This window comes from Myxine glutinosa, chromosome 7 (assembly GCF_964187855.1).
Source record: "Myxine glutinosa chromosome 7, kmMyxGlut1.1, whole genome shotgun sequence".
Classification (NCBI taxonomy): Eukaryota; Metazoa; Chordata; class Myxini; order Myxiniformes; family Myxinidae; genus Myxine; species Myxine glutinosa.
Window position 1 is genome coordinate 109,175,799 of NC_136267.1, and position 16,412 is coordinate 109,192,210.

The window sequence follows — 16,412 nt, forward strand, 5'->3', positions numbered from 1 at the left end:
AACTTGAGAATGGCTGAAGTGATCTAATTCAAGCTTGGTACAGGTATTATAATGATGTAAAGGTTAACTGATTTGACTTCGGGGTCAAAGGTCAAAGTCTCTAATCGGTCTATACCTTGAGAACGGCTAAAGGGATCTAATGCAAACTTGGTACAGATATGTATAATGATGTAAAGATTAAATGTTTCGGTTTTGGTGTCCCAAGGTCAAAAGCCAAAGGTCAGAGGTCATTCAGGTAAAAATGTGATAACTTGTGAACAGCTGAAGGGATTTATATCAAACTTGGTGCAAGTAGTATAACGATGTAATAATGTGGGCGGAGGCTTATTGGTCGATGTCGTGACGTTGAAGAGTGTCATTATAGTTCCTCATATGATTTTTCAGATGTACACACACAAACATGCACAGAATTGCCTTGTGAGGGTGGGGTGTTGTTTTGTTTTTGTGCCCATGACCTGACCCTGGATACCACCCGGATGTTTGCAAAATTTGGCGATTGGGCTACCCGGTTTTTTTTCGTTTTTTTTTTTATGCCTCCACCGATTAAGTCGCCAGAGGCATTATGTTTTTGGGGTTGTCCGTCCGGCTGGCCGTGTGTCCGTCCGTCCATTGAAAGGTTTTCCTTATTGCATCAACTTGAGAACGGCTGAATGGATCCAAGTCAATCTTGGTACAAGTATGTATAATGATGTCCAGATGAACTGATTAGATTATGGGGTCAAGAGGTCAGGGGTCCCATGAGGTAAAAATTCTGTTACCGAGCTAACTTGTGAATCGGTGATGGGATTTTGACCAAACTTGGTATAAGTATGTATTATGATGCAAAGATGAACTGATTAGGTTTCGGCATCAAGAGATCAAAGGTCAGAGTTTATCATGTAAATTTAAAGAATTTGCATATGTTTTTGTGACCACAATATCTAAAGAATGGCTGAAGGCAACCAAGTCAAACTTGGCCCAAGTATGTATAATGATATAAAGATAAACAGAATAGATTATGAGGTCAAGTAAGGGTCATAGGTCCCGTTCAGCAAAAAAATTGTTACTGAGCTAAATTGTGAACCAGTGATGGGATTTTGACCAAACTTGGTACAAGTATATATTTTGGTGCAAAGATGAACCGATTCGATTTTGGCATCAAAGGTCAGAGGTCATGTCAGGTAAACATGTGATACTTGAAGTATGTTCAAGTATGTATAACGATGTAATAATGTTGGCAGAGGCATATCGGTTGAGGTCACGATGTTGATGGATGCTGTTCTATTATGTTTTTTGGTTTTTTTCTTGAGCAACTTGTTTGTGTTTAGTGGTATGTTCTAGTTTTATGTACGTTTTGTTTATATTGCACATAAATTGGTATGTTAAAATTCAAGGTATCGTATTGGAAGGCCTTACAATTTTAATTTCCCTCATTGTTTCTTCCGAGGCACTTCCCTGGGACCAACGCAACACGCCTCGGGCAATGGGGACACTTTGACTGCAACGACTCATGCTCTTGGTTACTGGCGCCCAATGAATTGCTTTTTCAGCGCATTGGCATTGCTTACTTGCATGAGCAGCAACGGCAGTTTGGTACTGACCACATCTATGGAGCTGACATCTTCAATGAGCTTCAGCCACCCAGTGCGGAACCGTGTTACCTTCGGGCAATGAGCCAGGCAGTATTCAAGGCCATGGTCACAGGTGGGCATTAAAGGAGATGTGCTAGACCTCCAACTGCTTATTTTGTCTCAAATATTTCTGCTTATTTCGACTCAAAATTGTTTGATCTCGAGTTGCCTGCTAATTTAAAATATATATATTTTTTGGAAAATATGTATTGAAGACGAGTGCCATCACATTACTTGCAAAAAGTGATGTAGTTCAGTGGCAAAATGATTACCGAGGCTCAGAACCTCAGACAATAGCTTGGCAGGGCAAATGCTAACTCGACTATTAGTGGGGTGGCTAAAGTCCAAATTTAAGTGATATCGTGACACACTGGCCCAAAGGACCAAATTTGGCACAGTTCTACTGTAGGACCATACAAAACTTTTGAGAGGGGGCTGCCCGATTTTAGAGGCCCAGGTCACGGTCAAAGGTCAAATTATGTGTCTGTCATGTTTTTGCAATATCCAGCTTATATATAACCTTAAAAACTTGGTCTTAGTCACATAACCAACATATTTAGTCAATGAATCCATTACTATTATGGGAAGTTCCACCAGGTGACGGCCATATAGGCAGTGGCGGCACCAGGCTGTCCCCGACCGGGGGGGTGGGGGGGGGGGGCTAACATCCCCGACGAGAGGGCTAAAATCAGTGGAATTACCACCCGTGGAATTACCAATCAGTGGAATTACACAACATGAAAACCACCCGTGGCCGCCAGCACTGTCTTTGCATGGGAGACTCCGACTACCAAGCAATAAATCAGAGCTATTGCACTGCATTGATGCAAGTGTCCAGCCAGAAACACCCACTTATTTTGACGCCAAAGTGGTTGATGGTGCTGCCATTGTACATGCCCTGCCACAAGAAAACACTTCTACGTTCGGCGAATACAGTGACAATATCTTCATCCCCTGGATAGAAAGGAAACTTCAAGGCTGTTCCAGGATGGACATCGTTTGGGACACTTACCGACCCGACAGCCTCAAAGCCACAACTCGAGAGAAACGAGGGAAAGGATTACGTAGAAAGGTATCCCGCAATACGAAGTTACCAAGTAACTTCGCTGGCTTTCTACAGGGTCCTACCAACAAGGAGGAGCTTTTCGCACTGCTGACGGAGGACGTAGTCAAACACGACTATCCGCTTACCAAACAGGTTTACATTACATCTGGTCCACGAGTCCAATCGAATCAGGCTAACATCACAATGGGAGAGAGTGATCACGAAGAAGCAGACAGTAGAATATGTCTTCATGTAAACGATGCCCTAAGGGAAGGGGCGACTACTGTTCTCATCAGAACCGTAGACACAGACGTGATTGTGATTCTGGTTGGAGTGTTTCATGATCTTGTGCAGCACCATCCAGGTATGCAACTATGGGTTGGCTCATTGGTACTGGTAAACACTTCCGCTATTACCATGTCAACTCAATCTGCCAAGAACTTGGGGAAGACAAAGCTCGTGCTCTGCCGTTTTTCCATGCATTCTCTGGCTCTGATGTAACATCCCAATTCAGTGGTAAAGGCAAAAAGTCAGCTTGGAAGGCATGGAAAGCTTACCCGACAGCCACAGAAGGATTCACCATTACGTCCCTGACTGCGTTTGTTCCACAGGTGATTACATCTCCAGCATTCAATGTGATCGAGCGGTTTACCTGTATCATGTACGACAACACAACCCCACATGTCAATGTGAATGACCTTCGACAGGAGCTATTCCCAAGGAGAGTGAAGATGATGGAGAAGCTTCCTCCAACTCAGAACGCACTGCTCCAGCATGTAAATCGATGCCTGTACCAAGCCAGCATTTGGAGAGAGAGTCTGAAGCCCATCCTAGCTGCACCAAATCCAGATGGCTTTGGGTGGACCAAAGCAGGTACCGGGTGGCGTCCAACCTGGACAACCCTGTCAGCTGCTGCTCTTAGTTGTAGAGAACTACTCAAGTGCGGATGTAAGGCGACACCCACTTGTTCAAAGAATTGCACGTGCAGGAACGCAGGACTGCCATGCACAGGACTGTGTCTCTGTCGCGGAAATTGTGAAGCATAAGTCATGCAGGCCGCGACCTCCTCTGTACTGGCCAATCCAGTATCCTCCCTCAGCGTATCGATGTACGTCAAAAACACCGATGCAAAAATGACCAACGCATAATTTGACCTTTGACCTTCACCTGACCTTGAAATACAATATGGCAGCACCTGAGGATATTTTCCATAATACAAATGGATTCCTTGTCCTTAAAAATGATTATTTCGACACTGAGATAATGTTTCTATGACAGCTATGAGCTGGATATGGCAAAAATGTGACAAACACATAATTTGACCTTTGACCTTGACCTGGGCCTCGAAAATCGGGCAGCCCCCTCAAAAGTTTTGTATGGTCCTAAAGTATAACTGTGCCAAATTTAGTGCTTTGGGCCAGCGTGTCACGATCATTTCCATAAGCCACTCGACTATATGGTGGGAAACGACTTGTATCCATATTGAGTTTATCATCGTGCTCATGTAGTTAAAAAAAAAAAACGTTTTCTCTCATGCATCATTGCGCAACAAACAGTCACATTTAAGAATGCAAATGAATGAATGAATGAATGATCGTTTTAAAGCCATTTTCCCCGCTAGAGCGGGGGTTAGCCTTGCGGGCCCCATGACAATCATGGTTCCCTATTTGAGGCAATGTTTTTATGGCCGGATGCCCTTCCTGACGCCAACCCTTGGTCGCCTCTTACGATGCAAAACAGTCACATTTAAGAGCACAACATTATTACATGTACATGCACATATGTTAATTTACAGGACTTACTTTGTAGGATTTAACATTTTGTCGACATTGCATGAAATTTGGGTATATCAAATGTTATTAAATAAATACCCATTTCAAAGCAAAGCTATTGCTACAGTGAAAAGGATGGGGGTGGGGTGGTGTGGGGGTAGTCGTAGACAGATTGTGTTAAGACTTTATATTTGTCTGTGTGCCTGAGTAGCTTCGATTCACACCTGTATCAGGGATCTGTCAGAGGTAAGTTGTATGGTAAAATGTGCACTTATGGGGCAGTGATTGTAAACAATAGAGCAGAATATGGTATGGTTATATCGTGTAAAACCTCCTGTGCAGGTAAGGCTAGGTGGAGGACTTGAGCGCAAAGGGACATGGAAAGCATGACACATTTGGAATGAAAGAGAAGCTTCACGGTCTATTTGGCCAGATAACCAAGTCTCGGCATTACAGTGAGCTATGGAGCCCTAGTTCGGGATGAAACACTAACGAGGGACGGCCCAAAGATGACACCACTCACAAGCAGAGGGCGGTCAATTGCTGGACCAGTCGCGTGCTAGAAAGGTGGCCCCATAGTTGTTAAAGGCCATGTCCACACATATGCGCGGCAGATGACTTGGGCTCCTTCGGTGAGACTACATCTTTCTCTGCGTCATTTCTCCTTCACAATTAAACACAGTTGGTTGGACCTTGAGTGAAGACGCGAACGCCTCCTCCTCATTGCCATCCTCTCGTCTTCTGCCTCGCGCTACACCTCCAGCCCTGTGCCACACCAACCTGCATGACCACAGTCGTCCTGCACCACAGACCAGAACGTGACTGCATAAGTCCCCACCTGCCCCCTTTGTATTTGGTTGAATATGGTATGCTAAGCAAGCAAATTGTATTTCCATAAGGTGTATGCATATCAGGCTTGTGGAAGAGCAAGACCACCATGAATGGAGAGTCGCTTAATTATAGTTTGGACAAGGGGAATCGGTAAAAGGTTTATAAACATATCTATATACGTGTGTACATGCATGCGTGCACATTCAGGTTTGCTGGCCACACCTTTTGACCCACGGAGCTCAAACTTACCACGAAGATTGTTCATTCCCCCAAGGTGGTTTTCATGATAAACCTCTACCCCCCCCCCCCTCCCCCATCCCCACATCCGTCAACCACCCCCACCCACCCAACCCCCCGCTACCCCCACACCAGCCCCATCCCCCACCATGGGTGTTTGCTTCCATATACTGGGTACACCTTTTCACCCATTGGGCTCACTCACACTTGGCATAAAGGGTGTCTGCTCCCCTAGGATAATTTTGCACTTTTCCCCATTTCCTGTCTCAACCCCCACCCCCATTACCCCCACTACCCCTTACTGTGTGTGTTTGTTCCGATTTTCCAGCCACACCTTTTGACCCACAAATGACCAGGTAGACTGTTCACTCCCCCTAGGGTGGTTTTTCATGATAAACTTGCCCCCAATAACTCATAACTCCCTATCCCTCCACCCCTACTCCCACCCCCACCATGTGTTTCCTTCCATATACTGGGTACACCCTTTCATCCATGGGCTTCGCTCACACTTGGCATGAAGAGTGTGCACTCTCCCAGCATAGTTTTTCATTTTCCTCACCTACTGCCCCAATCCCAACCCAATTATGCCCCTACTGTGTGTGTTTGATCTGTTTTGCTGGGCAGACCTTTCCACTTCCTACCCTTAGGTCCCCCCCCCCCCCCCCTCACCAACCCCTTCAACATTCCCCCTGATCCCACCCACTCCCCCACACCTTCCCCCCCCCCCTATATACTGAGATTTCCACAGGTGTAGAACAGGTATTTCAGATAGTAGAAACATTTAAGCGGCCACAGAGTTGTATTCAGGGGCTGTGTTGGGTATGGCCTGTTCGATTCATACATAAACAGTGTACACCCATCTTCCTGGCATATTAATGCGAGGCTGATGCAAAGCCAACAATGCTGGCTTCCAAAGATAACATCTATCTAGAAATGCCTTTTTTTCTTTCTTTTTTTTAAGTACTTGGCTGCCACATGTCCACAGCGTCTTTCTTGTCTCACCCTTTGCTTTCACTTTTCAACTTCCATGAACACACTGAGTGCTTGTCAGTGGAAGTTCACATCTTTCAAAGTGCATGCATCGATCAATCTGGAAATCGGTGCATAGCTGCCTCGCCCCTCCCTGAAATTCCGAGAAGTGAGGCACAACTTTTGCAGGAGAACGGTCGGAATTGCAATGAGTGCCATGGCGCAAGTCAGGCACCATCGGAATTTAATGTTTCCCTTTTATCACTTCACAATTATTGAACACTATTGAATTAAGTGCAACAGATCCTTGAACCGTTCACCATTAACATCCATACACATTTGAATCCGCTCCATGCAGGGTGCATTAACATTTATGATCATGTCCACATCCATGTTGGTACACTGAGATCATATTTTGTGCTTTGGTTCCTCAATCTTTTTGGGAGTGTTGACATAAACGGCCAACTGCAGATGCCCCCTAAGAAAGAAGGTGCGAGGTCCGGTGACCTTGCTGTGCCTGACCTTGGCCGTAACCTGTATAGTAAACCTTGTTATACATCTAAGCACAGGAGGAAGAGTATTTATGGCATTTAAATACAATATCTAGCTCCAGGATATACCCTGGTGTTGGGTTAGCGGCTAGGGTGCCGGCTTAGGATCCTAGGATCCTGGGTTTGAATCCCGGTCGATCGCTGAATTAACGCCAGGGGGGTTGACTCAGCCTGTCATCCTTCCGAGGTCGGCTAATTGAGTACCAGTTCACTGGTAATTCCCTGTTTGTCGTTAAAGGCGGCAAAAAGGGTTGGCGTCAGGAAGGGCATCCGGCCGTAAAACATTGCTTCAAAAAGGGGACCAAAAAACAACAACCACGGTTCCCGAAAAAGGCCAACCCCTGCTTTGCGGGGAAAAATGGCCTCTAAACGGTGGTTTTATCTAGCTCCAGGATGTGTGAATATGTCGCGTTGGCATTTGACTTTTCGTAATGGGTTTACATCTCAAAACTTTGCCCTAGCTTTGCTGCGGTTATGGTTGTTCTACAGTTACCAATGGGCAAGTGGCAATTAAACACACTTGCTTTTCTTGGGGTTCTCTCCAGGGTTTATTAAAAGGTCATCACTTCCGTGAAACGTCACAATTCTAGTGTTTATTTACAGATCTGACTGCTGTTGATACACATGCGTATCTTACAACATATTTATCACTGTGGCCTGTCTGCAAATTATGTACTCTGGTCAAGGGGAATCAAAAACGATTTATTTTTTATTCCTCCGCTATGAAAGCCGCCGGAGGCATTATGTTTTTGGGTTGTCCGTCCGTGATGGGTTTTCGGTTTTTTGGGGGTTTTTTTTTTTTGTTGTTTTTTGTATACAAGATCGAGGCTCGTGAAAGAGCTAACATTAATCACACAAAAAGTCAAACCGACACACAAAACACAAAAAACAAGGGGAGTGGCAGACGAGATGGAGAGAGAGGGAAGGACACAAACACAACATTTGAGAGCAGGGACATCGGGAGGACTTGGGGGGTGGTGGGAGAGGTATAAAACATATGAACACTGCAAGGACTCTGGGGTGAATTAGTGGGGGTAGAAAAGATCAAGGTTTTGGATGGGGGAAGATAAGAGATGGTGGTGAACAGCTGTTTTAAAGACCTGGAGGGACGAGTGGGATTGAAGGGAGTGGGGGAGTTTGTTCCAGAGGCGGGAGAAAAGGGGAATGAAGGAGTGAAGGTGAGCAGAGAGTCTTGATTTTGGCAGTTTAACCATAAGAGGGTTGCTGGCAGATCTTGTGCGACCTGAAGGAATATTTGGGGGACAGAGCACAGAGAGAGCTGGGGGGGCAAGGCCGGAGAGGAGTCGGTAGAAGACAGAAAGACCACCGACCTGCCTGCGGTGAGTGAGTGAAAGGCCCTCGGAGTTGACTTCATCGCAGGAGATTCCAATGATTCTGAAAGCTTTGGCCTCAACAGCGTGAAGCCGAGCTAGGTGTGAGGCAGGGGCACCAGCCCAGAGGGGAGAGCAGTATTCCAGAACTTGGAATTACCCCAAGTTACCGCGATAACTTGAGAACGGCTAAAGGGATTTAAGTCAAACTTGGTGCAAGTATGTATAATGACACAGAGATAAATGGATTACATTATCGGGTCAACAGGTCAAAGGTCCCATTAGGTAGAATTTCTGTTACTGCCCTAACTTGTGAATCGGTGATGGGATTTTGACCAAACTTGGTACAAGTATGTATTATGATGAAAAAATGAACTGATTAGATTCTGGTGTCAAAGATCGGAGGTTTTGTCATGTAAAAATGTGATACTTGAGAATAACTGAATGGATTTAAATTGAGCTTGGTACAAGTATGTATAATAATGTAATAAAGTGGGCGGAGGCATATCGGTTGATGTTGTGATATTGAAGAGTGCCCTCCGCTTTTATTTATTTACTTTTTCATTTCCACGGGCATACGAGGCATTTTGGAAATGAGGCGATTGAGAAGGGCAGCCTGACCATCGAATTGGAGGGAAAGCTCGAGGTTGACATCCTGATTTTTATTTATTTATTAATGCCTTCCCCCAATCCCCCATACTCCACCCCAGCTTTTTTCTATTGCGTACTTGAAACATTTCATTGCCGAATGTTGTTTTGGTGTCTCCCTACACCTTCTCTTTCCACTTGAATTTTTACCAAGGCCCCCACAAGCAAAATCCCTTGAACTCTAACACTTTTGTATGGTACACAGTGGATCCACAAGCCATTTGGATGATGCAGGGATGGATGATTGGTCACAATCCGACCTTTTGGGGCCCAGAGCAAGTTCGTGCTCTCCTCGGCGGTGCACCGCGTGGACGCATGCTCTTGTTGGACTTGTTTGCTGAAGCCCGACCTGTGTATCCATCAACAGCATCATTTTATGGGCAGCCTTTCATTTGGTGTATGTTGCACAACTTTGGTGGGAACCTTGGTCTACAGGGTGCAGTGGAGGGTGTGAACCTCGGACCGTACCTCGCCCGGACATACACGAACTCTACTATGGTGGGAACCGGTCTCACCCCCGAGGGAATTGAACAGAATGAGATGATCTACGAGCTAATGACTGTTGTAGCCTGGAGCCACACACCACTGGACCTTGACCTCTGGATACGGGAATTTACGGAGCAGCGTTATGGCAGACGGGATGTTGACGCAGAGTTAGCTTGGATTACGTTGCTACACAGCGTATACAACTGCACTGATGGGAGAGAGAACCACAACCGCAGTCCTCTGGTACATCGGCCCTCGTTGTCCCGAACCCAGGATCTGTGGTATTCACCACAGGATGTGTTCCAGGCTTGGAAGCTGCTACTCAAGGCTGCTTCAACATTCAACGGTAGTGACATATTTCGGTGAGCTCTATTTTATTTTTCTTCCCCTTTTGAGGACCTTCATCATTTGAAAGGATTACGTTGGAGAGTGTGCAATCAAAGCATCGTTCATGTTTAGCGTTTCCTATGCAGCTCAGATGTGCCAGTGTTTTGCTTTTTGGCAATTTCTTAATATCATATCGTATGCATTTCTCTGAAGCAAATTTACGATCCAAGTGGGATGAGATAAAACTTAAGTTGGGGGAGCATCTATCTATTATGTATGCAAAAATGGCAGAAATTTGTCCTTTTCTGATTTCGTTTTGTTAACATTTCACTTCAATGACCAACAAGTTTTGAGTAGCCTGGGTAAAAATGCATATTTGCATCAATTTTGTTTTTAGGCCTCCATTTCCGCACAAAAAAAATGCATAAATACAAATTGATGATGACCATTATTACCTACACCACCACCAACAACCACCAACGGTGTATGGAGGTTATGTTTTCACCGCTGTCTGCCTGTCTGTCTGTGAACAAGATATCTCAAAAAGTTGTCGTCGGATTCGGACTAAATTTGGCAGAGAGGTAGTGAATGTGACAAGGACGAATCGATTCGATTTTGGTGAAGATCTAAATATGGATTCGGATACAATAATTATTTAATTGTCAAGTGATTTTTCACCATTGAGAGATCGGGCGAAAAGCGATTATATAACGTGATATTTAAAAAAAAAGTTTTGGACGAGTTATGACTAAACCTGGTGGATGAGTTGGTTAGGTGACGAGAACAAGCCGATTAGATTTTGGTTCAGGTCTGAATCCAGATCCGGCCTATCAGTGGGATACAAAACATAAACTGCTCGGCCTGGCAGATGTATGCTCTCTACCGAGTGCGCTTCTAGAACTAGATTTATTATTATTATTGAACAATATGCATTGCTAAGTGATTTAATAACCACAACACTAGACCATAGTATTTAGCACTTCATGGGTATTAACGTGGTACGGCTGTTATTTTGTGCGGGTTTTCAGATTTTGGTCGTCGTGTCAGATGAAGTTCTATTTTCCGTAGTTCAGATATTAGGCCCTTGTTGCCAGGTGTGTTTTGCAATTGTTTATCTCGGTTCTTCATCAAACCTGGTGAAGAATTGAGGGGTATCTATAACAATGGAATGAGGGAGGGAAGGAAAAACCACGCTCCCAGGATGATTATGCAGCAGCAACTAAATCATTCTCTGACTTCATGAGTATAGCTACAGCAGACATCATGAAAGATTTGTCTTCATAATACACACATGGGATGGACGTTGGTGGGATCCACTCCTGGGATTACACCCAATGGCAGCTTTCCATCCTCTTTGAAGCATCTCTTCTCTTGCTTGCCCAAACTAAAGTACATGCTGATGGCTTTGCCGAACCGGCTGATGAATGCTCGTTCACCATTGAGTTGGCATGCATTTTTACCTACGCCACCTGGTTGTTTTCACCCCTGGTTGTCTGTGAACAGGATCAAAAAGTAGAAGATGGTTTCTGACGAAACTTGGTGGACAGGTTGTGTGTGTGACGATGACAAATTTATTCCATTTTGGTGAAGTTTCAGATCCAGGAATTTTTTAAGCGATTCTTCACCATTGATAGATGGGACCAAAAGGATATATAACACAATATCTCAAAAAGTTGTGAACGGGTTCGGACAAAACTTGGTCGACACGTTGAGTGTGTGACAAGGGTGAATCGATTCAATTTTGGTGAAGATCCAAAACCGGACTGGATACAAATTATTTTTATTTAAAAAAAAAAAATTTAAGTCGTTCTTCACCGTTGATAAGATGGGACCGAAATCGATATATAGCATTAAAGCGCGGCGTTACGCGCGCTGCTTGTGAGCAAGGAGGAAGCGGACAAGCGGTAACATATAAACGTCTTTATTGTAAGACTACACTGTAACACTGAACTCCTCCGGGCTGGTCGCCCGGTGTATAGCATGAGGCCACGCCTACCCCTCGGGCGTGGCCACCGCCCACTTGGTGCGTGGAATGATGTCACCACGCCAGTGGGCTTTTGTGTCCGCCACACGCGCCCCCCCATAATTCCCGCGCACCTGGAGGGCCAGTTTGTGGGGCAGTCGAATGACCCGGCCGAAGCGCCCCCTGGCGATCGGCGGCGTCCGGGGTGCAGGGATACCAGGTGGGATGCCCCTGGCTGCCCCTGGGATGGGTGCAGGACCGGGGGGCGGCAGGGCTGGGCGGTGCCGGGGGTCCGCCCGCAGGAGGGCGGCCCCGACGTGGGGGTCGGGCCACTGGCGGTGGATGGTCCACATCGAGGTGGGCCGGCTTGAGGCGGTCTACCGAAACGCGGTCAGGAGTACCGCCGATGTCCAGGGTGAAGTGCTTCGCCCCGGTCTCCAGCACGCGGAAAGGCCCGTCGTACGGGGGCCGCAGTGGTGTCCGATGGGCATCGTGGCGGACGAAGACGCACTCCGCCGTGCGAAGCTCCGGGGCGACGTGCGTCGGTGGGTGCCCGTGGCATGCCGTTGGCACCGGGGCGAACCTCTGGGCGGTCTCTTGCAGAGCGGAGCGCTGCTGTGCCGCGGACCATGGTGCCGTGGAGTCGGGGAGGAACTCGCCCGGCACCCGCAGCGGTTGCCCGAAGACCAACTCCGCCGCGGATGCGCGCAGGTCCTCCTTGGGCGCCGTCCGGAGGCCCAGCAGGACCCAGGGGAGCCTGTCGACCCAGCCGCCGTCGCGGAGGGTGGCCCGGAGCGCGGCCTTCAATGAGCGGTGAAATCGCTCACACAGGCCGTTAGCCTGGGGGTGGTAGGCCGTGGTTCGGTGCAACCGGACCCCGAGCCCCTGCGCAACCGCCCCCCAGAGCTCCGAGGTGAACTGGGGGCCGCGGTCGGATGAGATGTCTGAGGGGGCGCCGAACCGGGCGACCCAGGTGGCGATGAAAGCCTGCGCGACATCGGCCGCCGTTGTCGACGCCAAGGGCACGGCCTCCGGCCACCGGGTGGTGCGGTCCACCATGGTGAGGACGTGGGTGAAACCCCGCGAGGGGGGCAGAGGTCCCACCAGGTCCACGTGGACGTGGTCAAACCGGCGTTCCGGCACCGTGAACGGGGCCAACGGGGCCTGGGTGTGCCGGTGCACCTTGGCGCGCTGGCACGCTGGCACGCGAGGCATGTCCTGGCCCAGCGGCGGACGGCCTTCCGGAGGCCATGCCAGACGAACTTGTCGGCGATCAGCCTTTGGGAGGCCCTCGCGCCCGGGTGGGACAGGCCGTGGATGGCGTCAAACACCTGGCGCTGCCAGCCCGCGGGCACAATGGGGCGAGGACGCCCGAGGGAGACGTCGCACAAGAGGGCCGCGCCCGCGCCGTCGAACGGCACCTCGGTGACGCGGAGGCCCGTGACGGCGGTCCGCAAGGCCTGGACGTCGGGGTCAGCGGCCTGGTCCGCTGCCATCCGGGCATAGTCGATGCCGAGGTGGACTGCGTGGGCGACGGCCCGGGAAAGGCAATCCGCAACCGGGTTGTCCTTCCCCGCGACGTGCTGGATGTCCGTCGTGTACTCGGACACGGCCGAGAGGTGACGCTGCTGCCGGGCCGACCACGGCTCGGTGACCTTGCCCATCGCGAAGATCAGCGGCTTGTGGTCGACGAAGGCAGTGAACGCCCGGCCCTCGAGCAGATGGCGGAAGTGCCTGACCGCCAAGTGAAGTCCGAGCAACTCGCGGTCGAAGGTACTGTAACGGCGTTCGGGCGGGCGAAGCTGCCGGCTAAAGAACGCCAGCGGTTGCCAAGCTCCACGCACCCATTGCTCGTGCACCGCGCCCACCGCGTAGTCCGAGGCATCGGTGGTGAGGGCGATCGGTGCATCGGGCGCCGGGTGCGCGAGCATGGTGGCGTTAGCCAAGGCGAGCTTCGCGCCCGTGAACGCCGTGTCCATTTGCTCGGTCCAGGTAACGTCGCCTTTGCCCGGCTTACCTCGGAGAGCTTCGTGCAGGGGGCGCAGGAGCTGGGCGATACGGGGCAGGAACCGATGGTAAAAGTTCACCATGCCCAGGAACTCCTGCAGCCCTCTGATCGTGCGGGGGCGCGGAAACCCCTTCACCGCCTCCACCTTGGCCGGCAGGGGGACGGCTCCGTGCCTGGTGACACGGTGCCCCAGAAAATCGATTGTGGCGGCGCCGAACCGGCACTTTGCGGGGTTCACAATCAGGCCATGCTGGCCCAGGCGTTCGAAGAGCGTGCGGAGGTGGCGTAGGTGCTCTTCGCGGGACGCGCTGGCGACGAGGATATCGTCCAGGTAGACGTAGACAAAATCCAAGTCGCGCAGGACGCTGTCCATCAGTCGCTGGAACGCCTGAGCCGCATTCTTCAGACCGAAGGGCATGCGCAGGAACTCGAAGAGTCCGAATGGCGTGATGACCGCCGTCTTCGGGACGTCCTCCGGCCTGACGGGGACCTGATGGTAGCCGCGTATGAGGTCCACCTTCGAGAAGAAGGACCTGCCCGCCAAACGGGCGGAAAAGTCCTGAATGTGGGGGACGGGGTAGCGGTCGGGAGTCGTGGCGTCATTGAGACGGCGATAGTCCCCGCACGGTCGCCACCCCCCGCCGGGCTTCGGCACGATGTGCAGCGGCGACGCCAAAGCGCTCTCTGAGCGCCGAACGATGCCGAGTCGCTCCAGGGTAGCGAACACCGCTTTTGCCACCGCCAGCTTCGTCGGCTCGAGGCGGCGTGCCCGGGCGTAGACCGGTGGCCCGACGGTGGGGATGTGATGGGCCACCCCGTGCTTGACGGCCCCCGCCGAGAAGGTGGGCCGCGTGAGGGCCGGGAAGCCGGCGAGGAGGCGGGTGAATGCGTCCGCTGCCGGAAGCGTACAGACCAACGTGGCCGGAACCGAATCGTTCGGCAAGCCGCTTGGCAAGCCGCTCGTTGAGCTGGGCAACGCACATGCGAGCGAGCTGAACGTCTCGGCCTGGACAAGCCGTCTGCGCTTGACGTCGACCAGGAGCCCATTAGCGCACAGGAAGTCCGCGCCAAGCAGTGCCATGGGCACGTCGGCGGTGACGAACGTCCATCGGAAAACCTGCCCTCCAAACCGCAGAGAGAGGCAGCGTTTTCCGTACGTACGGATGGGCGTCCCGTTCGCGGCAAGCAGCGCGGGGCCCCCACCCGCGGCGTGCTTGTCTGACGTGCCGGCGGGAATGACACTCACCTGTGCTCCCGTGTCGCACAGGTAACGGCGCCCGGAGAAGGTGTCCGTTATGAACAGCAGGCTGCTCGAACGGCCGGCGCTCATCGCCACAATTGAGCGCCGGCCCGGGCGTTTCCCGACCCGTTGAAGGAGCACGGCGGATGACACCGCCGAGCTTCGTGGCCGAACTTGGCGTGGAACCAGCACCAGGTGGTGGAGCTGGAGGAGCGCGGCTGGCTCCGCCAGGCCGGTGGAGTCGACGGGTTTCCCCGCGGTGGCGGTTTTCGCCGCGGCGGTGGGCGGGGCGTGGCGGCGTTCACGAGGTGCGTATCAGCATGCTGTTGAACCTCAGCGTGCTGTAGAAGATGATGCTGTGGAACATCAGCGTCGAAGGCCGTGACGGCCACGCCAACGCTCGCCCGCGTGTCCGAAGCGGCGAAGTACTTGTCCGCCTCGGCCGCCAATGCTCGGGGTTCCGTTAGCCCGGTCCCGGCCAACGCGAGGCGAACCTGCGCTGGAAGTTGGCGACGGAAAAGCGCCCGGAATAGCGAACCGGGGGCTTCGTCGCCCAACAGTGACAGCATATGGTCCATTCGGACCGACGGGCGCGTCTCACCGAGCTCGTGGAGATCCAGGAGGCGATCGGCCCGTGCGTCGTCCGTGAGGCCGAACGTGGCTAGGAGTAGCCGCTTGAGTGCCTCGTACTTGTGGCCGTCCGGTGGGTGGCGAAGGACGGACACAACTCGAGCGGCCGTGCCGGGCCCGAGGGAGGCGACGACATGGCAGTAGCGCAGGTCGTCGTTGGTGAGGCGCCGAAGCTGAAATTGGGCTTCGGCTTGAACGAACCAGACTTCGGCCTGGGCCTCCCAAAATTCGGGAAGTTTAATCGCCATTGCCTTGTCGTTGGCCATTGCAATGGCGTCGTGTTCGGAAGGATCGCTACGGCAGATCCAACGTCGAGGGTCACCAGTAAAGCGCGGCGTTACGCGCGCTGCTTGTGAGCAAGGAGGAAGCGGACAAGCGGTAACATATAAACGTCTTTATTGTAAGACTACACTGTAACACTGAACTCCTCCGGGCTGGTCGCCCGGTGTATAGCATGAGGCCACGCCTACCCCTCGGGCGTGGCCACCGCCCACTTGGTGCGTGGAATGATGTCACCACGCCAGTGGGCTTTTGTGTCCGCCACAGCATGGTATTTCAAAACGTTGTGGACGAGTTGTGTGCGTGACTCTCCCAGTGTATACTTGAAGGAATTAAAATTGAAGTATATACTTAAACGCTACGTGGGGTATCGTGTTCTATGATGTTTTCATGATCTGAAGAGATCTGTCACAAGATGTCAACCTGTTTTCATGATCTGCAGAGATCTGTCACAAGATGCCAACCTGTTTTCATTATCTGAAGAG

General features: G+C 50.8%; 1 protein-coding gene across 1 annotated transcript in view; it reads left to right on the top strand.

The window, feature by feature from the left end:
* NAGLU (N-acetyl-alpha-glucosaminidase) overlaps positions 1–16,412 on the top strand; it is a 55,893-nt gene that overhangs the window by 34,451 nt on the left and 5,030 nt on the right. Inside the window, exons 5-6 of the mRNA XM_068123079.2 lie at positions 1,427–1,683; positions 9,200–9,842. Coding sequence (XP_067979180.2) covers positions 1,427–1,683; positions 9,200–9,842 — 900 coding nt within the window. The remainder of the gene's footprint in view (positions 1–1,426; positions 1,684–9,199; positions 9,843–16,412) is intronic.